The 14,315-nt window shown below is 43.5% G+C and overlaps 1 protein-coding gene across 2 annotated transcripts in view; it reads right to left on the reverse strand.

Moving 5' to 3' along the window:
* Nucleotides 1-12,561, reverse strand: part of LMTK2 (lemur tyrosine kinase 2) — a 41,769-nt gene extending 29,208 nt beyond the window's left edge. Inside the window, exon 1 of one of the 2 annotated variants that reach the window (XM_053365492.1) lies at nucleotides 12,200-12,561. In XM_053365492.1, coding sequence (XP_053221467.1) covers nucleotides 12,200-12,341 — 142 coding nt within the window. In that variant the 5' untranslated portion in view covers nucleotides 12,342-12,561. The remainder of the gene's footprint in view (nucleotides 1-12,199) is intronic. The other variant, XM_053365490.1, reaches the window with a different exon arrangement.
* Nucleotides 12,562-14,315: the final 1,754 nt, after the last annotated feature.

The following is a 14,315-nucleotide window of genomic DNA, read 5'->3' on the forward strand; positions in this document are numbered from 1 at the left end:
GAAACGCATACAAGGCCCTGTATTGGCAAAAGAAGTCTGCCATGTATTAAGATAGCATTACATAAGAGATAACATTCACATACAATCCACAGCCATGCGAGTTGTCATTGAATGTAGACATCAAATATGCTGAATTCCTTACTTGCTGGGTATGAATACACGTTAAACACATTCACTCACATCTTTTCCTCTCGTGGAGGAAGCTAACCTGCTATTAAAGCTCTTATTGATTAATTGATGAAGGTAGTGCAATTAAAGCTTGAAGCCCTCCTGTATCAAAGTTCAGAATGTACATACGAAGGTAAAAGATTATCATTGCTCTTCAGCCAAGAAAGGGTCCCACAGTGGGTGACAAATCTCAGTAACAAGACAGTCCCTGCTCTCAGGTTCACAATCTAAAAGCCAAGGCACTAACAATTAACCAATACTTAGTTAAGATACTTCAACAAGATGGAAAGGCAACCACCAAGTCTTCATTTCAAATTATCAAATGAGTCTGAACTTGTTTTATCACATATGACGTGGGAACCAATAGCAGGTATTGGTTCCCATGTAGGAATAACTTTCTTCATGGAATGGTATACATCAGAAATATTTTTTTATGACAGACACTCTGGAATAAAGTACTTCTGCCTTTACTTGCATTTCCCCTAACACTTCAACCAATTCATAGAAAGATCCCGCAACTGCTCTAAATTTCAAGTTGCAGCAAAGTCTGAGCAACTAGTTTTTTGAGGAAGTTGGTACATATTTCTGCAGCTTTTAGTGGAAGGGGGAGAGACAACTAGAACAGAACATTGTTTTAACACAAGATCAGTTCAGCTATGAGAAGAGTCACATTAACTCACAATCAGCATTTTTCAAAGACAAAGCCCCCGAGATTTTGTAAAATATGGGAAGTGAGATGACAGAGCTGCCATTCTAAAGCAACCAGCCAACCCTAAAAGATCAAAGAGTACATCTATCTTTAAACCTCATTTCACTTGAAGGCATCCTTGCCTGCAGAAACTAAATGGAAACATGCTTACACAAGTATGTATCATATTTTACTAGAAAGCCACCCTGAAGTATGGACAGGTTATTAATTTAAAGCAACATGTGCATGAACATGTCTAAACCTGCATATGTAAGACGCTAACAGAGAAGGTACTAAGAAACCAGAGGCAGGTGTCCACAAAGGCCAAGAGAATATTGACACCACACAGAAAAATGCCAATATTTATAGATGACTCTTAAAGAGATGTGCATCAAAAACCAATGTATTGTTGAAGAACTTGTGATACATTCCACAATGCAGGGATAAGGAACTTGTGAACCCCTAGACGTTGTTAGACCCAAAAAACCATCAGCTGTAGGTAGTATGGTGAATAGCATTCCTGTCTTAGTGTATTCAGCAACAGGAGCTCATATTTTCAAATATTTCAAAGCACTCTTTCAACACACTTTGGTACCTCCTATAGCAAAAGTTGTTCAACTGTCATCTAGTGGACCCTGGAGTTATGTTACCTTCGGGTAATGTAACTTTTGGGTTGCAAATGTGACAAACCGCAGCACGCACATGTGCAGAAGCGCTCTGCGCACCACGCGCATGCACAGAAGTGGCGCCTCATGTTGCAGACTTTTTGGGGTACATAAGGACCCCCGGAATGAATTAAGTTCATATCTGGAGGGTCCACTGTGTATTAAGCAATAAAACGAATCTACTCAGGACAAAAAGTAGAGCAGTTACCAAAATATTTGCATGCACACACAAACCCCCAGAGACTCTGAAGATGCACGTTATCTTTCCATACAGGAAAGGCTATTCAGTGCTGGAAGATGTGGAAGGATGTGGAAAGCTCTCGTGGTGTAAGAAAGATAACTGCAGGGATGAACAGACTAGATTCTCTCACCAGTCCATGAACAAAGTTGCCACCCCAGCAAGTATGTCCCAGTATCTTCAAAAATAACATCATCTACTGCAAATAGAGCTGAGTACATGCTAATTTGTTTTTACAGTCTGAACTCCAACTGCTTGATTCACCTAAAACACACAAGAAGTAGGTTTAACCTAACAAACAGGCTTGTCAACAAAGTCAGGTGGCTCAGCAGTATCAGTTACCTCTTTGACCATGGTCAAATATTCTCTCAAATATCGTTGCACATTACATCAGGGTTGCTCTGATGAGAAGCTAAACTGCAACACCTATCAGCTAAAAGGCACAACTTCTATAAGCAATATAGCTCTATAACTCAATTAGTAAAGTAATATCAAAATTACTTAATGAGTTTCACAGTTGACTAGTTTTGAGCTTCACAGTCCCAAGCTGTCTGGGAACAGGATATTTCAAGAACTGTCAACTCTTGTGTAAACCTGCCCAGTTACTAAGATCAAAGGTCCAACCAAGTTACTGCCCCTTTTGAGAGGTGATGGGTGGCTACCTGGGTTAGGACCTTCTCAGTGATGATCCCTCAGCTATTCACTACCAGTTCCCCTGATGTTCTTTAGGACAAAAGAAAGTCTTGTTTTCCTGGGCTTTGAAGAGTTTTTAGAATGGCTTTTTGTTGCTTTCAGTAAGGCTACTATACTAATGAACCAACACAGCTTCCTACAACTCTTGGGTGGCATCAGCCTCATGTGAATAAGCATCCACTTGCATGAGTCTTCCTCATTCTCTTCTCATCCTTTCTCCAATCCCCCACAAAAGATTTTGGGTGTGCAGAGCAGGGCAGACACCACTGGATATCTCCCTTTGATGTTTAATATCTAACTGCTCAAATGCCAATAAATATTTCTGGAAAACATGAGGCACCTAGGTAACACAGAGTACCATGGGCATCTCACCATCACCCCCTAGTCTCAATTTCTTCTTCATTAGACATTAAAATTAGGTCTATGTATTTCTGTTGAAAATCTGTGATGTATTTCTTCCCCATCATTGGTAATGACTGGAACACATTAAATAGTTATAATTAAAAATAGAAAAAGGGAAGATAATTAAAGGCAACAGTTCCAAAATAAGCAAGGAATTATAATTTTATTAAGCCAGTAAGATAGACTTCAGGATAATTTTGAGTTAATGAGGGCAGACATGAATATGAAGTTTTAATTTAAGTCTAAGGAGTTGTATCCAGCTAACATTTACTCTCAGTAGAACCACTGAAATTACTACATTCAAATTCGTAATAATGTGCATTAATTTCAATTAGTGCCACTTAGAGTAGATGTTGGATAGAACCCAGGGTCTGTATTTTAACACAAGAGGCTTGTCAACAGGCACTTGTCAACAGAAAAGGAAGTGAAGAGGCTCCAGGATCTTTGCTAAACTGTGCATGTTTTCTCTCACACGCCATCATCATGTCACAGTAGTCAAACATTTCTATACACAGGCAAGCAGGAATAAAAACTGAATGTGGGCTACTGACATTTCTGGATTTACTTGCAAGTGTAGATTACAACCAAATCTACTAATTTGCTTACTAATATAAATTCATTAGAAAATGGTTCTATAATGAGGAGTTACATACACTAATAGAGTATTATACCAGACAACGTAGAAGAGTGTAGCACAGTCCAGGTACACAGAGGTTGCCAGCTCAATGTGATAGAGCAATCCTATGAATGTTTAGTCGGAAGTAAGCCACATGCTCACTGAGGTTTACGCCATCATAAATGCGTTTATGATTGCAGCCTGAGTCAACCATTTTACTGGATTTAGTAAACCAATTACATCACACAGCTGGGTCTAAAACAACCTTGTCAGAAACCTGCTGTGAAGCTAATGCAAAGCACAGACTAATTCAATCTACTTTGGCAATTAGGCCAACTCTTTGGCTGAATGTAGATATCACACCAGGCCACTGCTTCTGTTACACATAATTTGGAACCCCAACCATGGGTTGAGTGTCCAAACATACAACAAGAAAATTATGGTTCCAATCTGTCATGTCCACTTTATCCTCCATCATCTGAGCAGGACTCAGGTTTCTAAATTCATTCCCACCTGAACGGTGCTGCAGCCTCCAAAAGCAGGCAGTAACTCTTATTTTGTCACATCAAGCAATGATTAACATACAACAGTGTAGTATCTGAACTTGAGCTCAAGAGCTTCTGCATCGGCACTAACTTCAACTTCGAAATGAATATCCAGCTGGCAATGTCTATAAAGAAGCAAATTCAAAGCAGCACATGCAGGAACTTTCACTTGAAATAGTGCTGTGCTTTGGAGACAACCAAGTCACTTCATTATTATATACACAGCTAATATAAACATTGTAATATCTTCAGGAGGGACGCGGGTGGCGCTGTGGGTAAAACCTCGGCGCCTAGGACTTGCCGATCGTATGGTTGGTGGTTCGAATCCCCGTGGCGGGGTGCGCTCCCGTCGTTCGGTCCCAGTGCCTGCCAACCTAGCAGTTCGAAAGCACCCCCGTGTGCAAGTAGATAAATAGGGACCGCTTACCAGCGGGAAGGTAAACGGCGTTCCGTGTGCTGCGCTGGCTCACCAGATGCAGCTTGTCACGCTGGCCACGTGACCCGGAAGTGTCTGCGGACAGCGCTGGCTCCCGACCTATAGAGTGAGATGAGCGCACAACCCTAGTCTGGCAAGACTGGCCCGTACGGGCAGGGGTACCTTTACCTTTACCTTTAATATCTTCACGGGTAGTTAAGAATTTAGATAACAAAAGTACCATATTTTTCTGTCTATAGGACGCCCCCGTGTATAAGACACTCCCTATTTGGGGGGACTCAGATTTAAGAAAATGGGGAGAAATGGCCCAGAGTATAAGACGCCCCCAATTTTTGACATATTTTAGGGAAAACCCCTATTATACACGAAGAAAAGGGTATTTAAAAATCTTTAACCACATCAGCCACAACAGCAGCTATGAAAGCCACAGAGAGTTGAAGCTCATTTTCACTTCTGTTTTCCCAGTTCCTGTGAACAGAACATGAGGATCAGAAGAAGCAGGTCAATCCCACCCCCACTGAACCTTTAAAAATATTTCAGCAACAGCACAATCAAGGACAGAATGGGGCAGGGAGCAATACAGGTAAGAAGCAGAAATCTGACCTGCGACATAGCTAGAAAAATGCAGAGCTATAAAGCTAGAGAAATGCAGAGCTGTAACATAGCAGGCAAGCCTTCAATACTGTAACTTGCAAAAATGTAAATTACCAGGCAAAAGGAATGGCCTGCACCTCCCACAGGTCCTACAAAACAACCCATATATCCCTCTCTCATCTTGACTTTCCCCCTTTAAATTCTATACAAATCCAGATACTAACTCATGCAACTTAAAAGATTTATGCAAAATGGTATATAACTTGCTCCTAGTTTTGTGGCACAGAGTATACCCAGCCTTGACTACAATGAACACTAGACCAACTTAAAAGCCCTTGAAAATGGTCACAAGGATTTGGGGAGCTGCTAGCCCCTGCCAGAACTGCTTGCCTTGCTGAACAGACCGCTTGGCAGAGAATAGAAAAGCAATTTGCCAAGCCAGACACCCCCATTAAGGTGTTAATTTGATTTGTAACATGCCCTATCACCCAGGCTTGGAGTTAATTTCTTTTTTAAGCTTCCACAAAACTACATTTATTGAAACATGACTCTCATGCTACCCTATTCCCAGTTTATAGAACATGCTCAGAGTTTGGTTTCCCTGCATTATCAGGTTGATGCAGAGCTGGTAAACCAAAAAAGTATTCTGCATTAACAGCAAGGTAACAATGCACCTCTTACACCTACAGATAAAAATACCTTCACACTGTTCAGAAAGAACAAAATGAACTCTTTAAATACCGAAGTGGGAATATTACTTCCTAGAAAATTAAAGGTTACTTCAATTTCCACAATATGTTTTCAGCATGGCCGCCTGGTAAAGCAGAACATCTGGAGAGATGTGTACACGGAAACATACTGGGAAATTATAGCCAACCATGACTCCCTAGCACATTGCCACCCTTGTTTATAAATGCATATGGTTCTCTTAACATTGCAATAATCACCAAGCAATGCACAGCAGTTCTTGACAGAAGCAGAAATAAAGCAACTCCACTGCAGCAGTACATTTTACACACTTGACTTTGTGCAACGGAAAATAAATTTATTGTTGGCTTGGAGGCAGGAGAAGGGGCTTCAAATCCGTTTTCACCTATGCTGCTGAGCAAAATGTCAAATCCTTTGTAAACTAAAAAGATCTGCACAGATGACAGAATGTGGGGGATTTTCAAAATTATACATTGTATGTGAACATTTTCAGCAAAAAGAAAATTAAGTGATTATGTTAGTGCCACACATACCCAAATGCCAGCTTTCAATAAACATGGATGTATAACAACAACAACAACAATTTTATTTATACCCTGCTCTCCCCGGCCAAAACCAGGCTCAGAGCAGCAAACATCAAATATATAACATATTAACATAAAATCAGGCAATCAATTAAAATACATCCTAAAATCAAATCAGAATCAAAGTGAAATCCTATCAGATGGCAACCCACAGATTAGGGTTGGGAACCTTAAATGCTCACTGGCCTGTTTGTACTGATTTTATATGAACCTGTGAGAAAAGCTGGGGGGGCACTTTCATACAAGTTCTTATAAGGAGCGAGGGGGAGTCAGACTGGACCCCAACCAAAGGTCTGGTGGAACAGCTCCGTCTTGCAGGCCCTGCGGAAAGATGTCAGATCCTGCAGGGCCCTGGTCTCTTGTGGCAGAGCATTCCACCAGGTCAGGGCCACAGCCGAAAAGGCCTTGGCTCTGGTCGAGGCCAGTCTAATTTCCTTGAGGCTCGGGACCTCCAAGATGTTATTATTGGCAGACCGTAAGGTCCTCCGTGGGGCATACCAGGAGAGGCGGTCCCGCAGGTATAATAAAATATTTTGGTTGTTTACTGAGTGGGGAGCAATTAATGCCCCAACCACAAGATAGCTCTAATAGTTACCCCAGCAGCTATGTAGACTCAGTTCAGAAGCAGCAGAAACATGTCTTCTGCTCACATGCTCCCCCTTCCCTTATTTCATGTACTATGGAAGGAGACTGAAATCTCCTGCCTTTGAATTTACCACAATTCCCCAGGATGTCCAAATGCAGGAAACGGTAGATTGTGTACACTGTAAACTTTTCACCACAGTTACAGAAATGTAGCCGTGTTGGTCTGCCATAGTCAAAACAAAACAAAATTTTTCCTTCCAGTAGCATCTTAGTTGGTCTTTAAGGTGCTACTGGAAGGGAAAAAAAAATTTTTTTCACCACAGTGTGAGACCAAACCAGGATCTGAAACTAAGGACTGATTCTGACTTGTTTCACTAAGCTTAGTTTAAGTCACTGTTACCCAGGGTTTTGACATCTCAGAAAATTGTGATTAGTTCAGAAGCAGCACACAAAAGACAAGGAGGTGCAAGTGTGTGGGTCCAAGGCTCACATAGGCTTGTCTAAGTTGAAGGAAATTGTGGTTTCTTACAACTGGGCTGCAATGTTACCAATATTACTTGCTCAATGACAGTCACAGAAAAACTTGAGCTGTGGATACACCTAATTTTAAAGCTGTACATGAACTATAGACAGACACCACTACCTTTAAGATGAACTAAGGGTGCTCTCCTAATTAATCAACACCTGTATGTCATGACTGAACATGTGGGACCCTCAGTAGCTATGTAACAAATGTGGAAGTTCCTTTCTAATTCAAGTGTGAATATTTTCCAGCAGCACTGCAAGACAGGGGTAGGGAATCCAGCAGCCCTCCAGATGCTGGGACCACAACTCCTAGCAGCACCATCCAGCATGGCCATTGGTTAGGTTTGATGAGAGGTGTTGTCCAGCAGGACTTAAGAGGGCCGGAGGCTCCCGACCCCTGATGTAAGACTTACCCTGCTTGGTCTGGCTTTTAACAGCCACAACCAAGTCATTTTAACGAGGTTTTGATATTTCATATTGTAAATAGAATACTTTAATGCCTTCATGCTTTTGGTTTTAAAGCTTATTGTTGGAATGGGGAAATATAATTCAAATTGGCAGAAGTCTTCAAAAAGAAAACATGAGAGACAATTCTGAGCCATTAAGTCTATGCTGTAGCATGAGGTATATGTACACAGGAGAAAAATACTACGCTTAAAGGATGCAGTCCAATAGAAGTGGCAGAGAAGATATGCAAAAGAACTGCAGCAGCAGAGGAACAAAAGATTATACTAACAGTAAGCAGGAAAGGACTCTGCAACGTACAATGTGTGCCAGGCCCAAAATTAAAGTCACAGTATGGAAAGAACACTGCATGCCTCTCAAACTCAGCAGGTTACAGCAGTTATGTATGACTAAAATCTGGGAAGAAGCCATCCAAATCATCAAGGCCTGTAACACAGAGATTGGGGATAACTTTTATTTTAGCATGACATAAATGTGATGTTTGAGAGACCATGAACACATGATCAGCACACATGATGCTGTTCCTTAGACAACAGAGCAACTCTGAGTGCATAAGTGAGTTCAGCTGAGAAAGTAATACTTGGGAAAGAAATAATGATGATTACTGCTTCTGGACACATATTCCCTTTCTTACAAAACACAGCATCCTACCAGCTGAAGTTTACATTACTTTGTGTCCAGCCACACCACATTCCCATTTTGTAAGGCAGTAGCTGCCAAAGTAGTGTTCTCCAGGTATTGTTGACCATTCTGGCTGGGACTTGATGGGAGCTGGGGCCCAACAACACTGGGAGAGAACCATGTTAGCTACCTCAACTGTAGAAGAAGCCTGTGCACAGCTATTCCATTGATTCTTCATCTATGTAATCGTATCAGAGAAGGGATATACTTCAGTGGTAGAGCACAAGCTTTGCATGTGAAGCTGTTGGTTAGAGCATGTTCTGATAATTCCAAGGTTACAGGTTTGATTCCCATATGGGACAGCTGCATATTCCTGCATTGCAGGGATGATCCTCAGGATCCCTTCCAACGCTACAATTCTATGATTCTATGAGTTCCAGGTTAGATTCCCGACACCTCAAGGTAGGACAGGTAAAGACTCCTATGTGAACCCCAGGAGATCCACACCAACTGATGAACAATATAGAGCTAGGCGGGCAAAGGTCTGACTATATACAGTACAACTTTTTTCACTCTTAGCACTTCCATGATGGGATTCAAACCTGCCTAGAAGTCTTACATTTGATCTGAAGGCTCTGCCTCTTAATTCAGATGTTTGCTGTGCTTTTTCGGTAAAGAATTCTGCACAAGCTTAGTTGCAGTACTGCTACTTCACCTATTCCTTCCTTCCTTCCTTGTATTTCCACGGTTCTTCACAGCAATTCTACCACCTGTGCTCTCCATAACCACACCCTCCTGGGAACACTCTCAGGATCATTGCCCCTTAATAAAACATGCGGGAGTCCCATGCCCAACACATTTTTTTAAAAAGTATTTCCTACAGTGCAGACACCCTCCCCACCACCATTTGGTTTTAACACAGCTCTTCTTATTTCTATTCCACATTACAGAATATATATGCACACACAGAAGGCTCAAAGGTGATTTTCTGTGTCATGTGAAAGTGCCCTTTGACCACCTGGTAGCAGAATGGACTTTCCCTAGCATTTGGAATTGAGAATGTAGTTCACTTCAGTGACTGCAGGCACTATTTCTAGCAGACTGGATAAAAAGAACAAGGCTTCTCTGCCTGTAATAGTAGCATACCAGAGGGAAGTTCAAGAGGTACAACTTCACATACAACAAGCTAAACCAGCTGAGGAAACTGCCAAACAGAAGTAAGAGAAACTATACCTGCTGAAAATCCCTCAATTAAATATCTATTAAAGGGTCTGGGGCATTGTTCTCCCTCGCATCTGATCACCATAGCACCGAACCAGGAGAGAGGCAATTCTTACAGCTTAAATTACTCAAGTGTGACACAGTTAGCATTTGTAAACCAGCAGCTCAGTTCAATGCATGTATACTTGAAAGCAAGGCCTACTGTGTTAAACAGGGCTTACTCCCACTTTCCAATTATGTTTGCATAGAATTGTAGCTTTATCGTAGGCAGTGGAGGTTGGTATCATTGGGACCAGTAGGAGTGAAGGCAGGGAGCCCGAATAGTAGGTGGAATTAAAACCCATGACAGGCAGAGCCAACTAATGCTACTTTTGTCCCCCACCTCTTTTCTGAGTTCTACAAGGGAACGCTGAAACTAAGGAGGAGGACGTTTTCAGGAAAGGCCCCTCTGTGTAAGTAAGAAGGCAGGTGGGGGCTGGCTGACAGTAAACTGGGGTTGGTTGGGCAGTGCCCAATTTTCCCTAAAAGACCAGTCTCCACAGAGTTAAATTTGTTAGAAGGAAATTATACTTTAAAACGGAAATAAATTTCTCAGGCAACAAACAAGTAGCAGCTCAGCTTTGTCAGTTTCAAGGTAACTGCACTTCCTGTTTCCTTGTGGACACAAGAGGCTCCAAGTGAAAGCTACCGCCCTGCCACCGAGCTTCATGCTTCCCTTCTCTCTTGCCTACACACAAACCCCTGAAACACATCTGGGTGCTGCTAATCTCAAACTGATAGATACCCCTCCTGTCTAGCAGAGTGAATAGCTGCTGTTGACCTGTGGTCACATTTTTTACACCAACAAAATGTTTCGTGCCTGTGTTGCATTCTTTCTCCATAATCTTCATTCCAATAACCTCAATGTAAGCATGGTATGACTTTTGCTGGAAGCAACAACAACAACAAAAAATCCAATAGCTTGGGGAAAACTGTTGGGGAAATGCCATACATACTTGCAGAAATGTATATTTAATTTCAACTGTGTTTCAGACCAATTATAATGTCCAAGATATACAGATATAGACATGACAGAAGATTACTCTGTCAAAAGGGCAAAACAGATCCAACTGCCTTACTTATCTGTAAAGCAGTTCTTCCCCTTGGAGAGACTGACATTTGAAACACCTCTGGAAATTATTCCTTTACAATGTGTAATTTCACTGAAGAAGATATATCCATGAGATGTGGCAATGGCCAGTGGCTGCTCCGGAGGATAGTTTTAAAATGGCTTTTGAAAGATTAGCTAAATCCATGAAGGATAGGTCTATCAGCAGGTTCAGAGGTAATATGGCACTAAATGACGGTTGCAGGGAACAAACAGTGAGGGAGGGATTGTGTCTTTATGCCCACCTTGTGGGCTTTATTTGAAGGATTAAAAGGACCCTTGGTCTGAGCCATTATAGCTCATCTTCAACTACGCTATTAGACACATTATGTATACAGTCAGAATGAGCACAGGGAAATTTTGCCCAACAAAAGAGAAATCTTTATGTATATGAAAAAGGAAATTGATCCTGGTCATCTATGAATACTGGCGGTCACATATATGGGAATTTCTTACATACATGATGGGCAAAAAGCCTTATTGCACCTGTAAAAGATTTATTGCAGCAGTTTTCATGAACTTTCACTCCAGAGGCATGGTTGTCTATTATTTATATACCAAATACAAGGGTACAAGAGAAAATGTAAATGAGGCCATACAACCATTAAATGCAAGAGGCATATTAGGTCTGTGAAACTTCTACACAAGATCTAAGTTTGCATATGAAATAAGAACTGTGGTCATTCTTAACAGTAACAGCTGACAACATAGCTTTCCTTTTACCTCATTTTTTCTTTATGCCTGTGTGCAATTGCAATTGTGAGAGATACGGAAGTGTGTACAGAGACAGAGACATAGCATTTCCAACATTCTTCTCTCCCCCTCTGTTTCCCTATTGCGAAGCAGGGACTTATGCACATCATCTATGTATAAATGATGATACTGAGGTATAATAATAATGTTATACGGTACAATATCATGAGGTATAAACAGTTAACAGCTAAATCCTCACTGATGTCAGTGGGTCTACCCTAAAACTGAGTGAGGTGGGGGGGGGCAGCCCAGAGGTTGCCTCCCTGTCTCCCCACCCCCTTTCCTATGTTCCTTCTTGCCTTTAGCAGCTCAAGCCCCACGGACAGCAACTGGCCTACTTTAAATATGCGGGGCGTCTGGGCCCAACCGTAAAGGTTGCCCCCGCTGAACTGAAGGCTTTAAGTAACGTCAGTGGGTCTACCCCAAACATGGGCCCAACCCAGAGGGGTCGCCTGTCTCCTCTCCTGGCCTGCCACTGAGTTCCATAGGTCTGCACCTTGAACAGGATCCGACCCCCTCGCCCGCTTCCCGGGTCTCTCTCTCACCTGCTTGCGGAAGAGGAGCCGCCTCGCCGCCTCCCAGCAACGCCGACAGGAAGCAGCAGAAGAAGAGGCCGAGCCAGGGGGGCAGAGGCCGGCCCAGCCGCCCGCTGGCCCCCCGGAACCGCCGCCGGCGCCTGCCCCGCATCGCGCCCTCAGCGCCGCCCGCCGCCAGGCCTGCCGGCGCCCTCCGCGTCTCCCCTCAGCCCTCGCGGCAAGGCCGTCCCCGGCATCGGTTCCCGCCGAAACAGCGATAAAGAAGCGGAAGCAGCAGCAGGAGGGGGGGAAATGTTCCCGCTCGCCTCACGCAGCCCAGCCGTCCGCACCGGCGACAGCAGCGGCGACAGCGCCTCTCGCCGCCGCCATCTTCCGGGCTACCTGAGAGGGCGAGGCGGGGCGCCGGAGGAGATTGGCACGCCTCTGCGCCAACCGGCGCCAGGTCCGCTCCCGAGGAGGAGGCGGCGTTGACGGAGTCGGCTCGAGCCGGCTTGATGGGCTCGGCCAATCGGATTCGCAGGAGTCAAAGGGCGGGCTTGGTCCGGAATTGGCAGGCGGAGCGACCAATGAAGCCTCTCCTTTACATTTATCTAAAAAAAAAATTATCGGCGAAGGTGTGCTGCACCGTGTGTTATATGCCGAGGACGTTAGTTCCGTGATTGGCAGCCAGTTCCGCCAATCGTGGCAACTGCAGGGATGGGGTGGGTCTTGAGAGAGGAGATGGAGCTGCCACAGCGGTGCGTGATTTGCTAAAAAAATAAAATAAAAGGGTGCTGCGGTTCGGGCACCTTTAAGAAGCCGCATTCTTTGACCGGCAATATTTTTCTTTCTTTTTTAAAATATTTACACCCCCCTTTCGACCCCCCACACCTGCTTATCTTTGCGAGGGAGTCAGATTGCTCTTCCCAAATAAAGGGTTCAAATCTGGAGATAGTCTTGGCCCCAAGACTGTGTTCTCCCTTCAGAAATCTCCAGCCCTATATTAAAACCATAGTAAAACCTCATAGTAAAACCATCATTAAAGTAAAAAACCTATAGTAAAACTATAGTAAAACCTCATAGTAAAACCACTATTAAAGTAAAAAACCTATAGTAAAACCATCATTGTTAAATATCGTCTGGATTGGTCTGCACTTCTTAGATCTGTTCCACCAAAGGTTTTCTGAATATTGAATTTACTGAAGGAGTGATTGATAATGACGTAGTAAATCCTCTTAACTCGTTCCACCCTATTCTGCACCTCAGTCTTGTGACAATAACAACATGCTGGTACAAGCAGAGCAGGTTACTCAACATGACCTCCTCGTTAGGAATGGCCACTGCTGAGTATCTTTGTGGTTAATATTACCTTGACATAGCAAGTGGTTTGTGGTGTACAACAGACTCGACTTTGCAGGTGGTGTCATGCAGTAGTTCAGAGTGTGAGCTGTGAGTCAACGAGTCCCTAGTTCAAACCACACCTGACACAGGTGGAATTGTTTTGTGCAGTACTTCCTTATGGCTTATAAAGTTATCTGTGGCTGCTAGCCATGATGGTGATGTTCTGCCTCTATGGCTGGAGGCAGTAATGCTTTTGAATACCAGTTGCTGGAAACCACAGGAGTGGAGAGGGCTTGGGTCGTGCCTGAGGGTTTCCCGCAGGCATGTGGTTGGGCACTTTGAGAACAGGATGCTGGACTAGATGAGCCAATGGCCTGATCCAGCAGGCTCTTCTAATGTGCACTTATCTCAGGTCCTGCCATTACCAACAGGCCCAGTTCCCACCTCTTCCAGATTTCCCGTGGTTCTTCCTCTTCATGCTCACAACCTGTTCTCTCATTAGTTAGGTGGAAAACACCACTACATCAGCTTCCCCCAACCTTTGGACTAGATCAGTGATGGCCAAACTTGGCCCTCCAGCTGTTTTGGGACTACAACTCACATCATCCCTAGCTAACAGGACCAGTGGTCAGGGATGATGGAAATGGTGGTCCCAAAACAGCTGGAGGGCCATGTTTGGCCATCACTGGACTAGATGCTTTGGATCACGACTCCCATTAACTCTAGCAAATTGACCAATGGCCAGGGATGATGGGAATCATAGTGCAACAATGAATGGAGGCCATTAGGTCAGGAAAGGATGCAT

This window comes from Podarcis raffonei, chromosome 14 (assembly GCF_027172205.1).
Source record: "Podarcis raffonei isolate rPodRaf1 chromosome 14, rPodRaf1.pri, whole genome shotgun sequence".
Classification (NCBI taxonomy): domain Eukaryota; kingdom Metazoa; phylum Chordata; class Lepidosauria; order Squamata; family Lacertidae; genus Podarcis; species Podarcis raffonei.